Genomic DNA, 26691 nt, shown 5'->3' on the forward strand with positions numbered 1-26691 from the left:
AAAAAAAAACAACATAGCAAAATAATTTGAGCTAACCTAGTAAGGATGACATTTAGGAAAACTAAACTATCTGATAAATATTGGACAATACCATGCTATAAAAAAATTTCCAAATCTATCATAACTGAATACTGACTCATTTTTACATGACCTTTCTCAGTGGATAATTCTCTAAGAGAACCTAACACTTTCACGAGTCATGATTTTTATAATTGTTAAGATTAATCTTAACATTTTATAAGGAAGATTGACTATAAAGACAGTGTGCTATGCATCTTACTGCTCAGCAAATTCAGGTTGACCACAAACACTTCAATTACTTGTTTACCAAATATTAAACTATCGGAAGAGTATAATCAAGTAAAAATTTCTGAGGTATGGAGGTAAATAAAAGTACAACTGTCTCATTTAATATTTTAAAACAATTATTCCCAGTGGGATAATTCTTGTTCTATCAAATCACTTGTTCTATCAAAATACTAATTTCAAACCACTTTTTACTAAAAGTATTTTAGAGTTCTATTCCATTTTATGCTCACAACTAGATTAAAATATTTGGGTTAATAATATGCAAGCACAGATCTTGTATGAGATATAACTGCTCATATATCCTATCATTAAATGAACATGGTTCTGTAGTTTCTATTCACTAAATTAAGGGTTTAATATGAACATCTAAGATCTGTGAATTTTATACAAACATGCTCTAATCAGTTTGAAATTTCTGAACAATGTGAACATTTAATGCTCATGAAGAAAAATTTATCTACGTATCATCTATAACTGTAACAGAATATTTTCATTAAATAAAATTTAAACTTCTTAAATATCAGGAAAAATCTACACTACTTGTGATTTACTTTATTTCAAAACAGAGTATTTGCAAGTAAGACACAAAAGGACAAAAACTGTTAAGCTCTCCTTATATGAAATGCCTTGTTAAGTAGCCATTAAGTTGGTTCTGACTCATAGCAAACATGTATAGCATTTCAGAGGAGCAGGTGGTGGATTTGAACTGCTGACTTTTTGATTAGCACTTCAATGTTTACCCTATAGGACTACACCAGGGCTCCTACATGAAATGCCTAGAATAGGCAAAAGAATAGAGACAAAAGGTTATTACTGGTTACCAGGGACTGAGAAGAAGAGAAAAAAGGAGTTACTGCTTGAAAAATATTGCGTTTCTATTTATAATGTTGTTGTTAAGGGCCTCCAAGTTGGTTCCAACTCACAACGACCTGTATAGGGTTTCCAGGTCTTTTTAAATCTTGTGAGAGCAGAAAACCTTATCTTTCTCCCACAAAGCAACCGGTGGGCTCGAACCACATCACAATTAGCCTTGTTACAAAATCCCTCACAAATGAATCATAGAATCCATCAACATCCTCTTCCACCTTCTCTTCTAATCAGACCCATCAGATTAGAGCAGGGGGAAATGATTTGGAAACAGAAGGTTGTACAATACAGTGAGTGTAATTAATGACATTAAACTGTACGCTTAGTAACAACTTACCTTTTTTTAAAAAAAGAAGCCACTGTGGGAACATACGTATGCATAAGTATGTAGTATATATATTAGCACTCAAAGCTGAATACTTAGAACCATACCTGTCCATTTAAAATCCTTGTAAATAGGGTGTTCTTGTCTTTCAATTTTAGCTCAAGATCCATAAAGGTCAGTTTATTTGTGCTGACCTGAAATTTGTCATTAGTGAACAATGCACCGGATATTCTGTTGTAGCATTCAATTGGTGCAAGTCCTCTCTTCTTAGGAGGAGTACACCAGTCAAAGCTTAAATAGAATAAAACATCAGTTGGTAAAAAGATTAGAATATGAAATAATACAATTTCAGCAAAATATCAAAACTTACTCTTCAACAGACGTATATGGAATTAATCGTCCATTCCAAAAACATTCAAAAATAGGCCTTTTCCCTCTTGCTGCTTTCTCAATTATAAAACAGTCATCATCATCATCTTCATCTTTTAATTCTAGATTAAAGGGGTAGGTGAAATAAAATGTTACTGATGTACAATATACATAATTTTTATCACTAAGAAGTCAATTTCTATAAGTGAATTATTAAAACTGCTTGAGAGAAATGGAAACCCAAATCCACATGACCTCTCAAATTGCATTCTATAATTGTGAGATAACATCAAGAACATCATACAGGAAGAAAGCAAAAGGTCATTAAGAAGACAAGAAAGAAGAAAAAGACCAAAGTGGATGTCAAAAGAGACTCTGCTACTTACTCTCCAGTAGAGATGCTACACTGGATGAGATCTGTATTTGTGACCATCCCAAAGAGAGGTGACAATAAGGAATGCAGAAATCATAGGACGATATCACTAATATTGCATACAAGTAAAATTTTGCTATAGATAATATAAAAATGGCTGCAACCGTACATTGAAAGAGAAGTGCCAGAGGTTCAAGCCGGATTCAGGCAAGAATCGGGAATGACAGATATCATTGCTGACATCAGATGGATCTTGGTTGAAAGCAGGGAATATAAAAAAAAGATGTTTACCTGTGCTTTACTGAATATGCAAAAGGTTTTGACTGTGTATCTCATGACAAGCTATGGACAATATTACAGAGAATGACTATTTCAGAACACTTAATAGTGTGCTCATGAGGAGCTTGAACATAAACCAAGAGGCATTTGTTTGAACAGAACAAGGGAACACCAAATAGTTTAAAATCAGGAAAGGTGTACGCCAGGGTTGTATTCTTTCACCATACTTATTCAACTTGTATGCTGAGTACATAATCTGAGAAGCTGGATTATATGAAGAACATGAAACCAGGATTGGAGAAGACTTACTAGCAATCAGCAATATGCAAATGATATAATCTTTCTTGCTGAAAACCAAGAGGACTTAAAATACTTACTGATGAAGATCAAAGACCACACCCTTCAGTATGGGCTCAAGATAAAGAAAACAAAAATCCTCACCACTGGACCAATAAATAACATTCATATAAATGGAGAAAAGACTGAAGTTGTCATGGACTTCATTTTCCATCAGCACTTATGGAAGCAGCAGTCAAGAAAAACAATGTACTGAACTAGGTAATCTGTTGCACAAGACCTCTTTCAAGTGTTGAAGAGCAAAGTTGTCAGTTTGAGGGTTAAGGTGGGCCTGACCCAAGCCACAGTATTCTCAATAATCTCATGTGCATTTGAAAGTTGGACAGTGATAAAGGAAAACCATAGAAGAACTGGTGTTGGAGGAGAATATTAAAAGTACCATGGACTCCCATCCTATCTAAAGAAGCAGTGACACCACAGATGGAGGCAGAGAGCAGCTGAGGATTCTACTCATGGAAAGAGAAAGGCTGTGTGCTGGCAGCCAGGAAGCAGGCTTGCAGAATGTGCCCTTTGGTTGCTTAAATGACAATATATTCTTGAGTGTTTTTGCGTATATCAGACAAAAAAAAACAGAGGGAATAGAAGCAAATACTGTTGAATGATGATGCATGGAGGAGCTTATAATCATTACAATGAAACAATGAGTGCAAAACCGATGTTCTCCCAGGTAAACTATCACTCAATTCACAATAAAAACTTAAAAAAAAAATTAAAAAAAAGGTACCGTGGACTGCCAAAACAACAAACCAATCTGTGTTGGAAGAAGTACAGCCAGAATGCTCTTTGGAAGCCAAGATGGCTAGACTTCGTCTCTTATACTTCAGACATATTGTCAAGAAGGACCAGTCCCTGATCAAGGATATGATGTTTGGTAAAGTGGAGGGTAAGAGAAAAAGAGGGAGACTCCCAATGAGATGGACTGGCACAGTAGCAGCACCAATGGGCTCAAGCATAGCAAAAATTGTAAGGTTGGTGCAGGACCAGGCAGTGTTTTATTTTGTTGTGTATAGGGGTTGCTATGAGTTGGTACTGACTCAAACGCACCTAACAACAACAAAGAAGAATTTTAAAGTTGATGCCACTTTACCAATGGTGTTTGTCATTTAAAAGTGAGTAATTATCTACTTTTATAAGAGCAATATTTGTCTTCAGAGTAGCACACCAGTTGCTGACCCTGCAATCTTTAAAAACCTATATACAAAGTCAAAAAATATTGCTACTGGTTTTCTAATTCATATATGCATAGGCTTATTCCAAACAAAACGTGGTTAAGCATGTCTCTGAAGTCAGTGGATGGCTGCAGACAAATTCTCTCAGTAATGTACTTGTCTTAATGTCGTTACAGTACTTTAAAAAAAAAAAAGGTACAATCCAAACAGTGGCTTCCAAGGGGATCTGCTGGGCCAGGTAACTTCAAGCAGAGAGGTCAGCTCAGAAGGTTATAGTGACTATTCTTGGGATTGCTAAGGGATAATCCTGATAAACTTTCTCGAAGGAGCTTATTAAAAGAAATTTTTAAGAAAAATGAAAATTGCATTGGTGATAAAAAAAAAAAGCCAAGAAAGTTGTACCAAGAAATTTTTTTCAAATCACAATACACCTGCTCTTTCTTTGAGGACAGCAAAGGCTGTCCTATGAGAATTTTGTTGGTAAAGTTTATCCTATCCATCCTACAATCCTGATCTTGCTCCTTCAAACTTCTTTTTGTTCCCAAAACTCAAAGAACATCTACAAGGTACATGATTTGAGTCCCATAAGGATGTCAAAACTGCCATAATGGCATGGTATAAATCTAAGAGCACAAAATTCTTTGGGGAAGGATCGTTACTGGTAGGTGCCATCAAGTCAGTTCCAGCTCACAGAGATACTATGCACAACAAAATGAAAAACTACCCAGTCTTGTGCCATCCTCACAATTGTTGTCATGTTTGAGTCCATTTCTGTCACCCTGTCACTCCATCTTGTTGGTCTACTTCTTTTTCACTGACCCTCCACTTTTCCAAGCATGATATTCTTCTCCAGGGACTGGTCCCTCCTGATAAACTGTCTGAAAGGTATATCGTGGGGATAAACATAAAGTAAAATACCTATAACCCAGCCTAGAACTCAGTCAACCTTCATGTTTCTTTTCACATTTACTACTAAATAAAGACCTGAGTTGCCCCAGGTAGAAGCTTGTTTGATATTTCTCCATGACTGACACCACGGTTTGGTGCTGGGGGCCAGGAATAACCTTCATTCCTTCTTGGTAAGAAGTTATCTTAGGAATTAATGTTTATATGAACATTGTTTCCCATCAATAACAGGTAATCTCTACTGAGCAAGCATTTACCTGTGCTGTGATTATCAATGTACTACAACAAGTACAGCCAGAATGCTCCTTATAAGCCAGGATGGTGTGATTTCATCTCTCATATTTCGGACATGCTATGAGGAAGGATTAGTCCCTGGAGAAGGACATCATGCTTGGAAAAATGTTAAAAAGCAAAGATACCAAATAATTTTAGAAATACAGCCAGAATATTCATCAGAAGCAAAGATTATGAGACTTCTTTTGTACTTTGGCTTCTAAGGAATATTCTGGTTGTACTTTTTCCAACACAGATTTGTTTGTTCTTCTGGCAGTCAATGGTACTTTCAATATTCTTCTCTAACAACGTAATTCAAATTTACCTTCTACGGTCTTCATTATTTATTGTCCAATTTTCACATGCATTTAAGGTGACTGAAATAACATGGCTTGGGTCAAACACATCTTAATCCTTAAGTAGTATCTTTGCTTTTTAACAGCAGAGTTGCCTAATGCAATATGTAGTTTGATTTCTTGACTACTGTATCCATGGGGAATGGTTGTTGCTGCTGTTGTTAAGTGTCTTCAAGTCGATTCCAACTCAAGGTGACCCTGTGTAGTGTTTCCAAGGAGCAGCTGGTGATTTTGCACCACCTACCTTGTGGTTCAAACCAACACTGCAGTTCAGGGCATTAATCAACAGCACCACTACAGGACTCCAAGGAGGGTAAGAAAGTTAAAAAGACTACTTTCAGAAGTATATAGAACTAGATGGAAGCTATGTCTCAGGACATCAGACTCATATTTTTGTATTTTTGTTTAATAAAAGTTTCTATGATTTTATAGAAATACTTTTGGACTTACACTCATACACAATAAAAAGGCTTCTGGAATAGTGGGTTTACATGTTGGGGTGCTATTCACAGGTCAACAGTTCAAATTACCAGTGGTTCCTTGGGAGAGAGATGAGGCTTTCTGTTCCTGTAAAGATACAGCCTCAGAAATTCTATACAGGGTCGCTATAAGTTGGAGCCAACTTAACAGCACATGAAATCAACAACATACCCCCAACGGCTCATATTATCCCCTATAACTGAATCCTTCATCTCTACATATATACAAACTTAAATCTCATACCTCACACATTTTGACAATGCTTTCAATTTTCACTTGGAAACCATATGGTTGATCTATGGTGTCTGGTTACATAATGTTTACCAGTTCGGACATATCAGCCAATAAAACTGATCAAATTTACTTCATACAATAAATTAGTAAACTACTGGGCATCTAAAGCTTAATTATAATATTATTTATGTTAGCAACACATTTTCATGTATCCAGATAAATAAGGATCATAGACTATGATCCTAATATAGTCACACCTCATTTATGCTATGACGTGAGACTCCGCCTCTCATACTTCGGACATGTTCTCAGTAGAGACCAGTTCTTGGAGAAAGACATCATGTTGGATAAAGTGTAAGGTGAGCAAAAAAGAGGAAGACGCCAATGAGAAGGACTGACACTGGAGCAGCAGCAGTAGGTTCGAAGGTAACAACAATTGTGAGGATAGTACAGGATAAGGCAGTGTTTCATTCTGTGGTGCACAGGGTCACTAAGAGCTGGAGCCGATTCAACAGCACCTAACAACAATAGTTATGCTGGCATAAAGTCACCCATAAAATGATGGCTTCCTCTCCTCACAAAAAGCCCTTATGAGAAATCCCTATATAAAAGTTCTTTCATATTAAAAGATCACTTTGCTCTCAAAGCAGAACTAATAGGATCACTTTTCTCTTAAAGCAGAGTCCTCTGATCATCATTCAACTTATTATTTAAAGAATTTAATCTTTCTCTTGCCTGCAAGCAGAGAAAATTTAGAAAGTAACAAATTTAAAAGGGGTTTTAGACCTCATAGCAGGTAGAGTCACTGAGTAAAACATGAGCTGACTATTTACTCAATAGTGTTAGGCATTATTCTAAGGACTTTCAACAGATTATTTAATCCTCACCACTCTCTGTGAGGGATGAACTATTACTCCAACTAGACAGATGAGAAAACTAAGGGAAGTAGTGTTTTTATCCAAGATTACAGAGTAGCTAGGAAGAGGCAAAGATGAAATTCAAACTCGGGATATCTGGTTTCAGAACCCACAATACTAAGAAAATATTATGGATATGAAAAATGTATATTATTAATACATAAATCCAATCAAGTTCAATAATGCCACTAAGGTTTTTTTAAGTGAATATATAATGCCAGTTGTAAAGTTTATCTAAAAGAGCACAAGTCTAAGAAAGTAGAATGATCTAAAAAAAGCAGCATAGTGAGAATGTCTAGCTTTAAAGATATCAATATACAGAATAAAGTTCTGACAGTATTATTACCCACATATAAAAATAAAATCAATGCCTAACAGTACAGAATTCAGAGCTATGTACTTAGAGGACACTGAATAGTTTATAAAAAACTGATAAGACATGATTATATAAAGCTAACACAATTTTATAAATGCCAACATATTCAGACAAAAGGAAGACAATATAGGGGATATAAAAAAGGTGCAATACAATGTTAAAAGTTCAACTCAAGAGAAAAGCTGTAAGAAAGCTACACACACACACACACACACACACACACACAAACAGAAGCACAGTGGTTCTGTGGGATAAGCACTGGACTATGAACCATAAAGGAGTTCTGGTAGCGTAGCGGTTACGAATTGGGCTGTGAACCGCAAGGTCAGCAGTTTGAAACTACCATCTGTTCCGCAGGAGAAAGATGAGGCTTTCTGCTCCAGTAAAGATTTACAGCCTCGGAAACCCTCTACGGGGTCTATATATGAGTCAGAACCTACTCCACGGCACTTAACAACAACAACATGATCCATAAGGTCAGCGATCTGAGACCACCAGTCACTCCACAAGAGAAAGATGAAACTTTCTGCTCCCACAAAGATTTACAACCTCAGAAATCTTATACAAGTCACTAGGAATCAGAACACACTTAACAGCACTTAGCAACATACATATAAGTATATATGTGTGTAAACTAGTATTTTATCATCTGGAATGGAATATATATAAAAATCACGAATTTAAAAATTACAAATACCAAACAAACTAAAAAGACGTGTATAAAGGAAAATAATTAAATAATTTACTCTTCTAACCTTAACAGCCTAACTATAACAATGATTAATCCTAAATCACAACTTCACATTTTGTAGCTAAAACAACAAATTCAACATACTTGATGGAAAGCATGGATCATCAGGATAAGTTTCTCTATCATATAAGAAAGGATGGTATCGGATAATCCCTTCCACTACACCGTCTCCTTCAACATGAGCCTTGAACTCAAAACTATCAGCTGCTGTGTTTATATACAACGTCTGCATGTCATCTTGTATTTCCCTTAGGTTGACAATCTTAGGTGCCTTCCCTTTTTCAAACATAGAAATCTAAAATAAAGATAAAACAAAAATAATTAAATTCTACGGTGACATTCCTTTTGATCTCAGCTACGATCCAATAACAGGCAAAACCTACTTTTATTTGTACAAGTAATTATCTAGTTTAAAATATCTCTGTGTGTGTAGTGTAAGTGTATTTACAGGTTAAATAGCTTTAATTATAATTTCAATATAGATGCTATAGATTAAGCACTGGACTGCTAATTGCAAGGTCAGTGGTTCAAACCTGCCAGCTGCTCCTAGGAAATACTATACAGGATCATTATGAGTCAGAACTGATTTGACAGCACATAACACAATGATATACACAAAATTCTAACATGTAAGCAAGAATACTGAGAACCTGACACTAAAATGTTCTATTTCTAAATCATAAGTCACCACTTAGACTTTAATGAAAAGAAGAAGAGTTATGCTCCTTTCCTCCTGCTTCAAGGTGTGATATTCAGCAACAACTCATTATCTCTACAAAAGAGAGAGGGGAAAAGAGAATCCAAACGCTACAGCAAATAAAGGTAAAGAAGAATTCATCTAAGAATGATCTGTTTAAGTGGATACAGAATTACTGAAGTACTTTGATAAAAGATAAGAGGAGTTAATTATTGACTGACTTGTTATTCAGTCATTTGATATTCAGATACCTAATAATTTTATTAACATATTAAGATGAATTTTTATCTTACTTCAATATCAATGTTGTTGAAAGGTCCAGCTTCTTTTGATGCACATATTTCATTTCCTTTTGGGCCATGAATATAGTAATGATAAATATGCCTAAAATATAGGAGAATAATTTTATACTTTCACTCATGTAAAATATAATCTTTCACTAAAAAATTTAAAAATTAATAGCTACTATTTAGAAGTACTTACTAGGTACATTTTTAAATATCTTACTTAGTGGTTAAAAAACCCTGAAACGCAGGTATTATATTTCATCTTACAGACACAAAAAAAGGGGACTCACAGTTAATATAAATTACGTATGGTCACAGAACTAATGCTTGAGAGAGGCAGCCTTTCCAAATACAAAGTCCATATATTTTACATTTCAAAGAAGTATAGTCTATTATGTATGTTGTTGTGAAGTGTCATCAAGTCGGTTCGGACCCACAGCGACCCTGTATGGGGTTTCCAAGGAGCAGCTGGTGAGCTCGAACCACAGACCTTGAAGTTCAAACGACTCTGCTGTTTGATGCATTAGCCCACAGTACCACACCAGGACTTGGTATATATTATTAAGTGTAGTATATTATGCTGAGTGAAACTGTTGTTGTTGTTAGGTACCATCAAGTCAGTACCAACTCACAGTGACCCTATGCACAACAGAATGAAACACTGCCCAATCCTGGGCCACCCTCACAATCACAGCTACCTTTGAGTCAATTGATGCTGCCACTATGCCAATCCATTTTATTTTGAGTTTTCCTCTTTTTCTCTGACCCTCCACATTACCAAGCATGGTATCTTTCTCCAAGGACTGGTGCCTCCTGACAATATATATGTCTGAGGTACGAAAGATGAAGTCTGGCCATCCTGGCACCCAAGGAGTACCCTGGCTGTATTTCTTCCAACACAGATCTATTTGTTCTTTTGACAGTCCATGGTACTTATATTCTTCTCCAACACCATAACTCAAATCCATCAATTATTCTATAGTCTTCCTTACTCACTATCCAACTTTCCCATGCATATGAGGTTACTGAAAATACCATGGCTTGTGTCAGGCACACCTTAGTCCTCAAACTGATATCTTTGCTCTTCAACACTTTAAAAGAGGTCTTGTACAGATTTTCCCAGTGCAATACATGATTTGATTTCTTGACTGCTGCTTCCATGAGTGTTGATGGTTGACCTGAGCAAAATGAAGTCACAGATGTCAACTTTTCCTCCATTTATATGATGATATTTATTGGTCCAGTGATGAGGATTTTTGTTTTCTTTACATTGAAGTGCAAACCCAAACTGAAGGCTGTGGTCTTTAATCTTCATCGATAAAGTATTTTAAGTTTTCTTCACATTCAACAAACAAGGTTGTATCATCTTCATATTACATGTTGTTAATGAATCTTTCTCCTATCCTGATGCCATGTTTTTCTTCATATAATCCAGCTACTTTATTTGTTCAGCATACAGATTGAGTAAGCGTGGTGTAAGAATACAACCCTGGCATACCTTTCCTAATGTTAAACCTTTTAAAACAGAATTTTGGTGTTCCCTTGTTCTGTCCTAACAACTGCCTCTTGGTCTATGTACAGGTTCCTCATGAGCACAATTAAGTGTACCCGAATACTCATACTTTGCAATGTCAGCCATAGTTTGTCATGAGCCACACAATCAAAAGCCTTGTAAAGTCAATAAAACACAAGTAAACATCTTTCTGGTATTTTGATGTAAGCAATGAGATCCCTCATTTACGCCCTAACCAGCTTGAAACTCTGGAAATTCTGTCAATGTGTGGTTACAGCCATTTCTGTGTTAGCATTGCTAAAACTGTACTTGCATGGGAGATCAATGATATTGTCCGATGATTTCCACATTCTGTTAAGTCACCTCTCTGGAATGTGCACAAATACAGATCTCTTTCAGTTAGTTGGCCATGTAACTGCCTTCCAAATTTCTTGGCATAGATGAGTGAGTGCCGCAAGTTGGCATCACTTTGTTGAACGATTTCAATTTGTATTCCATTAATCACTTTGTTGAACGATTTCAATTTGTATTCCATTAATTCCCAATGCCGTGTTCTTTGCCAATTACTTCAATGCACCTTGGACTTCTTCCTTCAGGATCATTGGTTCTTAATAATATGCTACCTCTTGAAATGGTTGGAAATCGACCATTTCTTTTTGGTACAGTGAGTCTGTGTATTCCTTCTATCTTCTTTTGATGCTTTTGTCATCATTTAGTATTTGTCCATAGAATCCTTCAATACCATAAGTTCTCTCAGCTTGGGAAATGCTGAGCATGTTCTTCATTTTGGTTTTCTAACTCCAGGTCTTCGTACATTTTGTTAATAATATTTGACCTTGTCTTCTCAAGCTGACTTTTGAAATTTTCTGTTCAGCTTTTGTACCACCTCACTTCTTCCATTTGCTTTAGCATCTCCATGCTGGAGAGCAAGTTTCAGAGCCTCTTCTGACATCCATTTTGGTCTTTTCCTTCTCTTTTGCCTTCTCAATGACCTTTTCCTTTCTTCCTGTATGATGTTCTTGATGTCAACCCACAACTCTTCTAGTCTCCGGTCTTTAGTGTCTAATGCATCAAATCTGTTTTTCAGATGATGTCTAAATTCAGGTGGTATATATTCAAGGCCATATTTTCACTCTTGTGGACTTGTTTTAATTTTCTTCAGCTTCAGTCTGAATGTGTAATTGATGGTCTGTTCCACAGTGTACCCCTGGCTTTGTTTTGGCTGATGATATGGAGCTTTTCTAGTGCCTCTTTCCACAGATATAGTCAATTTGATTTCTGTGTATTCCATCTGGTGAGTGAAATTAGTCACTCACAAATAGACAAATATTGTATGAGACCACTGTTGTAAAAAGTTAAGAAATGGTTTTCTTGATTAAAAACATATTCAAGGATGGCTAGGAGGAAGGGAGAAGAGAAAATTATTCATGTGATAGAGGAAGATACAGGTTCACATGGGTGATGGGGCCAGGCAATATGCAACAAGAGGGAGGCTGGCAAAGGAAGGATGAAGGTAACTGGATTCACAGGGAGGAATGCAGGAGTTAAGGTGAATAGAGGTAAATACCGTTAACTAATAGTACATTGTGGGGATTGCATCATTGTAAAGAAGCAAAGTATTTGATTTGTTGATCGTAAAACTAATGATCTGGCCTGTAAATCTTCACTCAATTCACAATAAAAAGGTTTTTTTAAAAGTATAGTTTATCAAATCAAATATGCTAGAATAAAGTAGAAGACAACAGGAGGTTATTAAAATTCTGTCAGATATTCTAGAAAGGACTCAAATATCAGATAATATACTGGATTAAATTATGTTCTCAACTAACTATTCTTATTGTAATATTCCAAAAGCAAACAAAACAATATATTATCCTACATTGAAAACAACTGCTTTAGAAATCATTACTACTTTATTTTTTAAGTAAAAGTTTTATAAGATTGTATCTTGGTGACATTGTTGAGGGTTAAAAAATAACATCTTTAGTTATTCCTCAATAGAAATTTGCAGTATTTCATGATAAAAATTTAAATTAATGATCATTAAGTTTTTTTACTCATTAAAATACCAATGAAATAAAGAGATCAGTGAAAATCTTTAGATCTTTCTTCCAATTTCTCAAAATAAATGTGACACAATAATCAACAAGCAACAGTTTACCACTCTATATTAAGAAAGATCACTTTAGATAGTAATCACAACTGTCTGCTTAAAATAGTTAAATGAATATACTATTATTTGCTACAGCAAGCAGGTATTATTATGTTATCTGCACTGAGTTCCTTTATTAAAGCAATTGCTTAATTTTTAAAATAGTAAATATAAAATTAGGGAAGAAAAACCCAAATTCCTTAAATATCCTGGGGTACAAGTCCTAATAAATCACAATAATAATTGAAAAGAATACTCCTATAAAGCAAATTTATTTTTCATGAAATATGTTTATTTAAACATAATCATATACATTAATGTTTAAATACAGAATCTCAAATTAAGTATAATAGTTATTTTGAGTAAAATGACAAGATTTTTAAAAACATGAATTTTCTGAAGACATATCTTCTTTGCAAGACCTCTATACTAATGCAAATTATAGAAAGAATCCAGTAAATAAATGGTCTATAGCATACAGCTACAGGGGGAAAAATACTAAGTCATTAAATAGTCTTCTGATTTAGCCTATAGGAATATATAGTACTTCTAGAACAGTATGCCTTACTGGGATAACTATACAATAATAAGGTCCTGGTGTGGCGAAAGATGTAGGCTAAGCATTGGACTGTCAATCACAAGGTAAGTGATTCAAAAGAAACCCGATATTGCTTATATGAGTTGGAACTGACTGAACAGCACTCAACATCATTATCTTTTGTTGTTGTTGTGGAGTGCTGTCCAGTCAATTCCAAATAATAGTGACCCTGTATAGCGTTTCCAAGGTTATAAATCTTTACGGGAGCAGAAAGAAGCCTCATTTTTTTCCCACACACTGGCTGCTGGGCTCCAAATACCGATCTTAGCAACCAGGGCTTATCCTACAGTGCCACAATGCTCAAATCAGTTCCAACTCAAAACCATACATACGTATAGGGTTATTCGAGGCTTTAAAATTTTCAAGAGAGCAAAAACTCTCATCTTTCTCCCATTGAGCAAGCTAGATGGCTCAATCCAGTGCTTATTGTATGCAGTCACCAGACTCCCAAACTTACATCAGTATAGTTAATATTAGTAATCTACTAATATGACATGCCAATATATCAAACTTTGCTCTTATTTCTCCCCTTTTAAACAGACTTTACATAGTATTTCAATAACCATTTACGGAGCATCTTCTAATTAGCAGGCATTCTTCTAGACCCTATGGATACAGCCAATAAATAGAAAAGAAAGACATAGAAATGCAGACAAAACAAACAAAATAAGTAAAATATATTGTATGGAAGATAATGATATGGAGAAGAAACACAAAAGTGGGATATGAGAGTAGTGGTGCTGAATTTCATAAATCTTGATGTTCATTTTCATTTTACAACAGACCTCAAAAAAGCCTATGCCAGATGAATGCATAAAATAAAATTGTAGCATAAACATATGTTGTTGTTGTTAAGTGCCATATAATGAGATATTATTCGACCCTAAATAGAAATTAAATATATGTTACAACATGGATGAACATTAAAAAGATTATGCTGAGTGAAATTAGCTAGACACAGAAGGACAAATAGTGTATGATCTAACTCATACAAAATACCTAGAATTAGAAACTGTACTGGTTAATGGGATGGGAGAGAGGAGAACAGAAGGAGTCAATGATGCAAAGCACTGAACTTTTGGATGATAAAACTGATAATGGATATCAATAATGGTGCACATGATTAATGTCAATGATGCCATTAAACTGTACAAATAAAATATGTTAAACAGCAAATGTTGTGTCATATATATTTCTACAATAAAAATTGTTTTAAATTGATATAAATGAAGCCTGTACCATAAACAGAAATGAAGTTCTGATACATGCCATGAAATAGATGAACCCTGAAAGCATTATGCTAAGTGAAATAAGTCAGATGCAAAAATACAAATGTTGAATGATCACACTTTTTCAAAAGTTTATTTGCGGTTATCAGGGGCATTGGGAAGGAGAGATGGGATATTAGTGCTTAAGGGGAACTGAATTCTGTTTAGAGAAATGAAAAATTTTGGAAATGGATAATGGTGATGTTTGCAGAACATAGTGAATGAAATTAGCATCACTAAATTATATGCCTAAAAAATGGCTAATGGCAAATTTGTTACATGTACTATACCACCAAAACAAATCTGTGTCTCAAATAAAGCTCATATACCACAGGTGATCTATAAATATTTGAGAGAGAGCCGTTTTAACACCATCATCAGAGTATTGCATATTATATTGAAGGAAATCAAACAGGAGTCTAAATAACACCAAAAAGGCTTCAAAGGTATCTTCAATATTTTCTGTTTTAAAAGGGATAAGTAGCACTATGTCCGGAACCAAATACAATTACTTACGCTAACTGCCGTGTCCAAAGATGGAAATAATTTTTCAAATACTGTATGTGTTCTGGTTGTACTCCCGTGATTACCACAGCAGTAAAACTATCTTTTTCTTTCTCCTCTAAGATAAGATGATGTAGAAATCTTTCATCATCATTTGCAATGTGACCAGAATCAGATGGCTATAAGAGGAAATATAAACATAACAGATTAGATAGAACTAAATTATATAAAAACATTTATATCTGTTTTAATTCACTTAGAAAGCTTCAGAAAAACAAGTTGTCCTGTCCCATAATGATAAACCAACTTTAGAATCACAAAGAAAAAGATAAAAATAGCAAATATTGAGTTAAACAAGACTAGAAATTTGAGAACACTTACCATACAATGTAGTATGTTGTTATTATGTGCTGGAGTTGGTTCCAACTATAGCCACTCTGTATAGGGTTTCTGAGGCTGTAAATCTTTACAGGAGTAGAAAGCCTCATCTCTCTCCTGTGGAACCACTGGTAGTTTCAAACTGCTGACCATGAGATTAGCAGCCCGATTTATAACCATTACTGTACCAGAGCTCTTTATGTGTGTATGTATATATATATGTTGTTGTTGTTGTCATGTGCCGTGGAGTCGATTCCGACTCATAGCGACCCTGTACAGGGTTTCCGAGGCTGTAAATCTTTAAGGGAGCAGAAAGCCTCATCTTTTTCCCTTAGAGCAGCTGGTGGGTTCTAATCAGTGAGTTTATGGTTCACAACCTAGTGCTTATCCTACAAAACCAACGAGCTTCTTAGGTACCTTACTGATACTCATTAAATGGCTGTTTGAATGTACTAAGTATAAAATACAAGAAAAGCCAATACAAAAAGTAAGATCCAAAAGATCCCAGTTTTGCCAACTTTGCCATACATATGTATATATTCAGTTTTGAAAATCATTTAAACTCTTAATTTCTATTTCTCACCAGTTTTAATATGATAGGTATTTCCATCAATATGCTTTATATGACTTTACAAAGGTAAGGTAAGATGAAATTAGTTTAGGGAAATCATTATGTGAATAAAATCCACCAATATACATAAATTGATACATAAATACAAGTTAAAGACAAAAAAAGTGAGATGAACAAAAGAGAAGAAATTTTCTGGACACAGAAGATAAAAGTAGCTAATGAATATGAGGATAAAATAAACCCATCGACATGGTTAGGTTCCAAAGACCAGGTTGTTATGCCGATTGTAGTATCTTAGACAGAAATTGTTGTTAAGTGCCGTCGAGTCGATTCCAACCCATAGCGACCCTGTATAGGCTTTCTGAGAAGCTGGTGAGCTTGCAGTTCAAACGACTTTGCAGTCTGACGTATTAGCCCACAGTGCCACACCAGAAATTAGATGAATTTAATTAGATTTAAAAAAAAGCTTTGTCATATTAATTGTCCAAAGGAATACAATTCTAACTACTGAACCAAAATGCATTGTACCTTTCTGTTTCTAATGTAGCCACTATATATTGCCTCTTTATTTTTCTCCTTCTTCTCAAAATCTTCTTTAGAAAGCACAAGTTCATGAACATCTTGGGATTCTGCAGGTTTGCTTATCATCTGTTACACAGCAAAAAGAGTACTTTAAAAATTCCTAATAGTCAAACTGATTTATTTGTTCATTTAAAAAGCATCAGTCTCAAAATATTTTCATTCATTAGAAAATTTTACTTACTCTGGCTGACTGTCCAACAAAGAAAACAGCCTGCTTGCCACCAACACCAAAATAAGAAATATCACTATTTAAACTGCGTGGCACTGGTACTGGACGAACATATCCTGAATGATCACTAAAATAAAACATAACATTAATGCAGTGATTTTAAACAAGTTACTTTGGTACCAAAAGAAATGTTTATAGAACTTTTATTAAATGTTAGCAAAGTGATCCCCAAGCCAGCGAACTCTATTACTCAAGGTAAAAGAATCAGAGCTGAAAGTCAAGGCATGGTATTTTGCAAGGGTTCTCAAAGTGCAGCCCCAAATGAGCAACATAAGCATCACCTGGGAACTTCAAGAAATATACATTCCTGGGACTCAGCCTACTGAATTAGAAAATCTTTTTCATCTGTACTACAGAAATAACTTTGTCCTTATAAATCTTTATGCCTCTAGAACCATCCTTCAAAAATGTCTGCTACTTTGAAGAGTGTTAAAATATTATCTAAAGAAGAGGGTTACACGATCAAAAGAAAGGAGCTCTAGTAGCGTATTGGTTATGAGTCGGACTGTGAACCTCAAGGTTAGCAGTTCAAAACTGCCAGCTTTTACATGGGAGAAAAATGAGGCTTTCTGCTCCTATAAGATTTACAGCCTTGGAAACCCTGGACCAGGGTAGCTATAAGTCGGAACCAACTCCACAGCACATAACTGGCAACACCATCAAAAGAGATTCTCATTTCCATGTATGATGACAGATGAAGAGCCCTCAGGAAACCTCCCACCATACCATAACAACATCCTGGAGAAGAGACATTGTTAGACTCAAAAATAAACACGAGGTTGCCAGATACAGCATTTCCCATTATCAGAAAAAAAACAGAATTGGGGTAATTCTGGAACAATTATTAAAATCAATGGAAGAGTTAAAGAACAGCTGTGACCCAGCTGGAGAGAATAAGTGAACTGGAAGATACATTCAGAGAACTTACCCAAAAGGAAATTGAAAATACCAAAGTAGGGTATTAAAAGACATGAAATAGTAAAATAAGTTATCTTTCACAAATTATATGTAATTCTAGAAAGAAAAAAGGATAATGGACAACAGCTGTAAATATTCTCAAGTCAATATAAAACATGGCTCCACAGATCCATGAAGACCAAAAGGGCCACAGAGGATTAAAAAAAACACTGTAATGAACATATAAAATAAACAGAATAACTAGAATATAGTCTGATCAATAAAACAGGACAGAAGGAGTCCTGGTATTGTGCTGTAGGATAATCACAAGGTCAGCGGTTCAAACCTACCAGTCACTCCTTAGAAACCCTATATAAGGTTGCTATGATTTGGAAACGGCTCAATTGCACTAAAAAAACAACAGGCTTTAATAGCAACAATGTAAAAGACAGTAGAATATTATCTCCTAAGTAAATAGAGAAAATGTGTCTCCCTAGAATTTTAAATTAGAGCTAAATAAAAAATTCACAGGTAAAAATAAAAGGAATTTTCCAGAGCTCTCTGAGGTGGAACATTCCTACTTGAAAGGACAAGCAGACCAGTCAAGAAAAGCTAGAGGAACAGAAGATACTTCTTGAAAGAAAGACCAGCAGGAAAAATTTAAAACAAAAATGGTGGTCTAATTGGCTACTACAAGAACCAATAAGTTGTTCACTGGGGAGCCATCAAGGCAAGCAATCAAGTCCCTTCAAGACAAACCCCCCCTCCAGGACCGAAACTTAAAGGGAACACATGAGCAGGCATGCAAGCTTGCAGGTGACCAACTTGGTCAACTGGTGAGTGGAAGAGGAGGAGAGGCAGCAATGAAGTTATGGGCTGAGTTCAACCACATTCCATAGACTCCCGTTGACCTGTAGATGACAGAGAGAAGAGGAGGGGTTGGTTGGTCCAAAGTGTGGTGAGACCTGTGGACTCCTAGGCCCATGGACAAGAACATAGCTACAGAGGGCTACAGCTGACAGCAAAGCGTCCAGCTGATATGAAGTGAGGGGAAATGCATAAGAATGCCCAAACTTGTAGACAGTACCCATTCAATGTAGCTTTGATGCTTTGATGATCAGAACTCAACCAGAGAAAGATAAAAGGGAAGAAAAAAGTTTGTTTTTTTAAATAAAGGAAACAAGTGTAAGTTGCTACAATTTGATGAACTTGACCTATACTAATGGATGTAGCAGCTCAAAATACCAACTGACAGGGAAGGAGTCCTCACATCTAAAATCAATCCAATCCACTCTGTGGGACTGGCAACTTAGAACTGGTTACCTAAAATGGGAGGGGCTATAAAGGCATGAAGTGACTGGCTTACAAATTTTCAAGAAGGAGTTTAGTTTCAAAGTGTGGAGGCCAAGGTAGAATCCCCAATGAATAGTTTTCATCTTGTTTAGTCTGGTCTGGTGAAATGAGATGGGTATAAGATTCTTACGAGTCAATAGTGAGTAATTGTTATCATGACTAATTTTGACTGTCACAATTGTATAGGTAGAAAAAGAAGTTTTGTGACAAAAAGAGGGAAGTAGTTAAACTTACAGTCCAGGAACAGAGAACTCCAGGCCCATCAAAGTAAAAGAGCACAAGCAGAATGTGAGAACCTATCCAGAGAAGCAGCCAATACCAGAGATGGAGACAGAGATGGGAGCACGGAGAGAGACAGCAGCAGAGGACTCTAGACTTACAGAAAGAGAAAGGCTGTGTGCTGGCAGCAAGATGCTGGTGGCCAGGAGGCAGGCTAGCAGAATGTGTCCTTTGGTTGTTTAAATGATCACATATTCCTGAGTGTGATTTTTGTGTACATTCCCATTCCCCCCTAAAAAATAAACAGAAGGAATAGAAGCAAAGGAGGATACTGTGGTCACTGCGATGAAATGATATGTGTAAAACTAGTGTTCCCCCATGTAAACTAATCACTCAATTCACAATAAAAACTTAAAATAATATTAAATAAAAGAAATTTACAACCAAAATGCCTGGTGTAAAGAAATGTTCTTACAAACACAATCTGACAATCAAGAGGACAACATGAAGTAATATGTATAGTTTTTTTTGTTTGTTTTTTTTTTAAGTGGTATGATTTGGAGAGTGGTGTGTATATATTTTGGGATTTCTAAAATGTAAAAACTGAAATTCTATACAATGAAAGTACTAATTTAAGAACGAAGTGGTCAGAGCTAAAGAGTTCTATAGGTCCGTATTTTGGGTAGAGGGGTGTACTTTCAAACTTGACATCTAGTGTCAAATATTCACATTAAACTGTCAAAGACAATCAGGAAAAAATATATATAAATTGCAAACAATCAAGAGAAAATAAAAACAGCAATAACAAAAAGATTCAACAAACTTTCTTAAAGGCACAAATACAACAGAAGAACAATAGAAAATGGGATAAATAAAAACACTTTAATTACTAGAAAATGTCCTAACACAGTATGTGTCGATAAGAAAAATAATGCAAATGGAGAAAATCAGCAAAGCATACTAAAAAACTGCCATTTTATAACACAGAAGCACACAAAACCACAACTGAGCAACAGACCTACACACACACAAACACACCCCATACAACATACATTTAAACTTGACATCAAACAAGCATATATCCACAAAAGTCCCTGTGTAACACATTAATAACTGCATCCCCACCAATCACCTCAAACAATATACACAAAATATCCCACTCATACTATGCATACAAACAACACAGTATGTATGAGCACATATGTGATTACTAAACAGCATGAACATATGCACCCCAAAATGTATGTACTAACCTATCTCACACAATACACATACATACACCAGATTAAAAGAAAAACATTTAATAACTACCACAAAGAAAAATGTATGAGGTGGCTTCAAAAAGTTTACATAAAAATGGAATTAAAAGGCTTTACACTCACTCCAGCAATACCTGCAACTAAAGAGTCCTCCTGTGGAGATAGCAACTTGTCAGCATGGCCCAATAGTTTGTGAACAGCAGACTCCACCCAGGGAAGGTGGTTGTGTTCATCAAATCCACCTGCCCTTACTGCAGAAAGACCCAAGAGATCCTGTGCCAACTGCCTTTCAAACAAGGGCTTTTAGAATTTGTCGATATCACAGCCTCCAATGACACAAATGCCGTTCAAGATTATCTCCAGCAGCTCACAGGAGCAAGAACGGTACCTCAGGTTTTTATGGGTAATGATTGTATAGGTGGACACAGTGATCTGATAACTATGCAAGAAAATGGGAGCTGTCAAATTGGGTGGTGGATATGGGAGTACTACAGTAATTACAGAGTGGACCCCAGGCTGATGTCCCTTTGGGAGCTGGATGGTCTGGCCGATGACAACAGCATTTTTTGGTGGATGGATCTGATGCCGTTCTTTCCCAACTACAACAGCTGTTTACTTAAAATTCTGAAACACACTAACCAAAATGAAGTGGAGGAGGAAGATTATTTGACAAAACCTGCTTTTTTCTTTAGGATCAATATTTTTTATGGACTGCCTTGCCCCCCTTCCCCAACACAAAAAACAGGGCCAAAATGGTTAATGGTCTGGTCTGGCCTTGGGTTTCCTCTGGGTTGACCTTTGGGGTTCCAAAAGACCAGATCAAGCTCTAGCTTAGGATTCACTCACCAACCAAAAGAACTTCTTTTTGGCATGTTTTTCCTAGTATCTGTTCTCCACGTGCCAGCATTTCTCTACCTCTAAAACCAGTATTTTTAATCTTCTTTATCTCTGGCCCTCCAAGATGAATCTACAGTGTCGTCTGTGACTGGTCAGCAACTGAAATCACTTCTGATTTTATCACTATGGCAGAGGTACAGCTGTCGGCCGGCTTGCCATCTCACCACACCCCACCCTACCCTACCCTACCCCACCCTGACAATCATACTCTGAACGAGTGTTGTCAACATTGACAACGCACAAATCTCAAAGGAACGGTTAGACAAGCCTGTACAGGATCTACAGACCCCAAATGAGAACCTGTATGAAAAGTTCAGCACTGTTAGTCTTCGCTTGGTACCACAGGGATTCAGGGGCTGCATAGTCTTATATATGATGGTCATCCAGGTAATTCTGAACAAATGTGTATTGTGATTTAAGTTATCACCAAAAATTTTTTAATTATTGAAGATTTGTTGTTCTATCCTTTTAAAAAAATGTGAAAGGAGTCAAATTTGAAAAATGATTCTCAATCTTTCTTTTTATGCCTTTTTTTTTTTTTTATGTTCCTGAAAACTCAATTCCTTAACTGTGAAGTTTCGTTTTCTATTCAAGAATTAGAAGCTTAAATTAATTTCCTTAATGTGGTCTCTAGTACAAATAGTGAAGTTCATTTAAAATAAAGAAGCATGCATAAATGAAAAAAAAAAAAAAATGAGTCAGTTCCACCAGATAACCACCCTATACTTCCAAGGAGCCACTGGTGGATTTGAACAACCACCTTTGAGGCTAGCAGTCCAGTGATTGTTCTGTTCTATGTGCAGTAAAATTCTTTCAAAGTGTGGAGACACAGACTTTCAAATGCACTAAAGTGGACAAAATTTGTTATGAGCAGATCTGAGCAATAAAAAAAAAATGTTAAGAGCAGAAAAGAACAAATGCTGGTGAAGTAATGAACTGAATTAGTAAAATGGTTCAAAAACTGTCGACAACGGTATATGACTTTTACTCAAAAAGCTAGAAATAGCAGTACCTTATGATCCAGCCATCTCACTCGTAGGTATGTATCCTAGAGATCTAACAGCAGTGACATGCATAGAAATATGTACACCTACCTATGTTCATTGCAGCATTATTTATCCTGGCAATAAGATGGAAACAACCAAAGTGCCAATCAGTGAATGGGTAAATGGATGAACAAACATATAAATACAATGGAATATTAGCAGCTATAAGTGGTGCTATATGATAAGCACTGGACAGCTAATTGCAAGGTTGGTGGGGTTCAAACCCACCAGGCGCTCCTTGGAAACTCTATATACAGTGTCACAATAAATCATAATTGACTTGACAGCACTTAACAGCAAAAACAACAAATAAAGAATGATATGTTCTCAAAACATTTCATTAACATGGATGAATATAGAGGACATAATCCTGAGTAAAATTAGTCAATCACAAAAAACAAATATTCTATGGTCTCACTTTTATAAAAGCTAAGACTAAGTATACATACAGAAAGCAATTCTTTGGTGGTAAGGAAGAAAAAGGAAGGGAGGGAGGAGGATCACTTTCTAGGTAACAGAATATACTTGCTATTGTTGGTTAATATGAGTAACATCTTTACAACTGGATTAAGGTACATGATGACAGTAAGAAGTACACAAGAATAAGAGATAATTTTGCTAATGTTAAAACATATACAAATTTTGCAACAATACTAATAATAACCACCCAAAAATATGTATGTAGATACATAGGTAGATAAGTATACATATGTATAAAAGAAGGCATATACTAACACATGTACATACATGAATAGATGTATATATAGGTATATGTATATAGGAAGTAACATATACATGACTTCTCATACATGTCTGTGGGTGTTGCATACATATTCATATATGAAGGGGCTTCAAAAAGTTAAAGGAAAAGTAAAATTAAATGATAATGAAATTTTTGCATTAAGTTTTTCCAGCCCATTCATATATAATAAAGCACATAAGGAGGACAGTTTGGATACTTCCTAAACATAAGAAAACATTTTGCAAGATTACTTTCCTGGGTTTGAAGGTTTCAGATCATAGACACATGAGCGAACACAGTCAATTGGCCTAACATAGTTCATAAAGATAATCTTCTATAATCTAGTTTGGTGATTAGTTGTGGGGTCTTAAAAGCTTGCAAGTAACCATCTAACATACTCTCTACTACCATCTAAGATTGGTCTCTACTCTATAAAAGACAAAGAAGGAAACCAAAGATTCAAAGAAGAAACTAGTCTACAAAACTAAGGGCTCACATGAATCAAAATATATTGTGAGACCTGAAGAACCAGAAGGTGTCCACCTACCACTATCAAGCATTCTGGCCAGGAATAGAACAGACGATCCTGGATAGCAGGAAAGAAAAATGCAAAAACAAGAAAAGAAAATTTGCTCCTAAACAAGACCAGACTAATCAATCAATAGAGATGAAAGGAACTCCTGAGACATTTACCCTGAGATACCCTTAAAATTAGAAATGAAGCCACCCCAAGAGTAACCTTTCAGACAAACAGAATGGCTCATACAATAAACCATGTCATCCTGAATACTGTGAACCTTTAAGTAATCATCTATGAGGGAGCTGGGAGCTTCAAAATTCCATTGTCTTTTCATTTAATTATTTTCATGAACTTAATATGAGACTAAACAATCAACATTTGCTCTAAAGCAAAAATGTGAAGATAAGGAGGAAAGTTTAGAAAAGCCAAACTAATGGAAACAGAACCAGTATGGAACTAATGAGAATGCTGACTCACTGTGAAAATTGTAACCAATGCCACTGAACAACCAGCAGAGAAATTGTTCAATGGAACCTAACTTGCAAAGCAAGCTTTCACTAAAAACAAAATAAAATTAATAATAATAATAAATGTTTAAGAATCCAGGAACAGAGGACCCTAAGACTATCAAAAGAGAAGGGCATACTGTGGTGAGACTTGGGGATTCATGAGCCCATGGAAAAGGACACAGCCACGGAGGGCTAGAGCTGAGTGAAGCATCCGTATGATATGAAGTGAGGGAGAGGCACAATAATGCCCCAACTAGCAAATAATGCCCCATTTGACCTAGCCTCGATTACTTGATAATCAGGACTTGTTGTTAGGTGCCATCAAGTCCATAACAACTCATAGCGACTCTATGCACAGCAAAATGAAACACTGCCCAATCTTGGGCCAACCTCACAATTGTTGCCACACTTGAGTCCATCAGTGCTGCCATCTGACCAATCCATCTCATTGAGGGGGGTCTTCCTATTTTTCTCTGACCCGTCACCCTACCAAACATATTCTTCTCCAGTGACTGGTCCCTCCAGACAAAATTTCCAAAGTATGAGAGACAAAGATTGGCTATCCTGGCCTCCAAGGAGCACTCTGGCTGCGCTTCTTACAACACGGATCTGTTTTTTTTTTTGAAAGCCAATGTCACTTTCAATAGTCTCCTCGAGCACCATAACTCAAATGCGTCAATTCTTCTACAGTTTTCCTTATTTACTGTCCAGCCTTCGCATGCAAGTGAGGTTATTGAAAATACCAGCACTTGGGTCAGGCACACCTTAGTCTTCAAGGTGACATCTTTGCTCTTCAACACTTTAAAAAGGTCTTGTGCAGCAGATTTGCCTAATGCAATACGTCGTTTGATTTCTTGAATGCTGCTTCCGTGAGTGTTGATAGTTGATCCAAGAAGAATGAAGTCCTTGACAAGTTCAATCATTCTCTGTTGATAAGGATGTTGTTTATTGGTTCAGTGGTGAGGATTTTTATTTTCTTTACATTGAGATGCAATCCATACTGAGGGCTGTGCTCTTTGATCTTCACCAGTAAATATTTTAAGTCCTCTTCACTTTCAGCAAGTAAGGTTGTATCATCTGCATATCGCAGGTTGTTAATGAGTCTTCCTCCAATCCTGATGCCATGTTTTTCTCCATATATATAATCCAGCTTCTCTTATTATTTGCTCACCATACAGGCTGAATAAGTATGGTGAAAGAAGATACCCATCGCACACCTTTCTTAATTTTAAACCATTCAGTATTCCCATGTTCTGTTTGAACAACTGCCTCTTGATCCATGTAGATTCCTCATGAGCACAATTAAGTGTTCTAGAATACTCATACTTCGCAATGTTGTCCGTTGTCCTTCACTTGTCATGATCCACACAATCGAAAACCTTTGCATAGTGAATAAAGCACAGGTAAACATCTTTCTGATATTCTCTGCTTTCAGTCATGATCCATCGGACATCAGCAATGATTTCCCTCATACCATGGCCTCTTTTAAATCCAGCTTGAACCTCTGTAAGTTCTTGTCAATGTATATGCTTGCAGCCATTTCTGTATAACCTTTAGAAAATCTTTACTCACATGAGATATCAAAGAGATTGTCTGATGATTTCTGCATTCTGTTGGGTCACCTCTCTTTGGAATAGGCAGAAATACTGATCTCTTCCAATCAGCTGGCCAGATAGTTGTCTTCCAAATTTCTTGGCAGAGATGAGTGAGTGTCTCCTGTGCTGTCTCACTTGCTTGAAAGATTTCAATCTTTATTCCATCCATTTCTGGTGCCTTGTTCTTTGCCAATTCCTTCAGCGCATCTTGGACTTCCTCCTTCAGTATCATTGGCTCTTGATTGTATGCTACCTCTTGAAATGGTTGAACACTAACAATTTCCTTTTGGTACAGTGACTCTGTGTATTCCTTCCATCTTCTCTTGATGCTTTCTGCATCATTCAATAATTTGCCAAGAGAATCTTTCGATAATGAAAGTAGAGGCTTGAATTTTTTCTACAGTTCCTCCAGCTTGAGAAATGCTGACCCTGTTCTTCCTTTTAGGTTTTCTAATTCCAAATCTTTGCATAATTTATTACAGTATTTGGTTTTATCTTCTTGAGCTGATCTTTGACATTTTCTGTTCAGCTCTT

At 36.0% G+C, this 26691-nt stretch overlaps 1 protein-coding gene across 1 annotated transcript in view; it reads right to left on the reverse strand.

Annotated features, from left to right (window-relative positions):
- SMCHD1 (structural maintenance of chromosomes flexible hinge domain containing 1) overlaps positions 1–26691 on the reverse strand; it is a 239197-nt gene that overhangs the window by 133442 nt on the left and 79064 nt on the right. The window contains exons 6-12 of the mRNA XM_006867274.1: positions 17073–17187; positions 16838–16957; positions 15373–15539; positions 9332–9422; positions 8426–8636; positions 1872–1992; positions 1609–1792 (exon numbers count right to left, since the gene is read on the reverse strand). Coding sequence (XP_006867336.1) covers positions 1609–1792; positions 1872–1992; positions 8426–8636; positions 9332–9422; positions 15373–15539; positions 16838–16957; positions 17073–17187 — 1009 coding nt within the window. The remainder of the gene's footprint in view (positions 1–1608; positions 1793–1871; positions 1993–8425; positions 8637–9331; positions 9423–15372; positions 15540–16837; positions 16958–17072; positions 17188–26691) is intronic.

The sequence above is a fragment of the Chrysochloris asiatica genome, unplaced genomic scaffold (assembly GCF_000296735.1).
Source record: "Chrysochloris asiatica unplaced genomic scaffold, ChrAsi1.0 scaffold00103, whole genome shotgun sequence".
Taxonomy (NCBI): Eukaryota; Metazoa; Chordata; class Mammalia; order Afrosoricida; family Chrysochloridae; genus Chrysochloris; species Chrysochloris asiatica.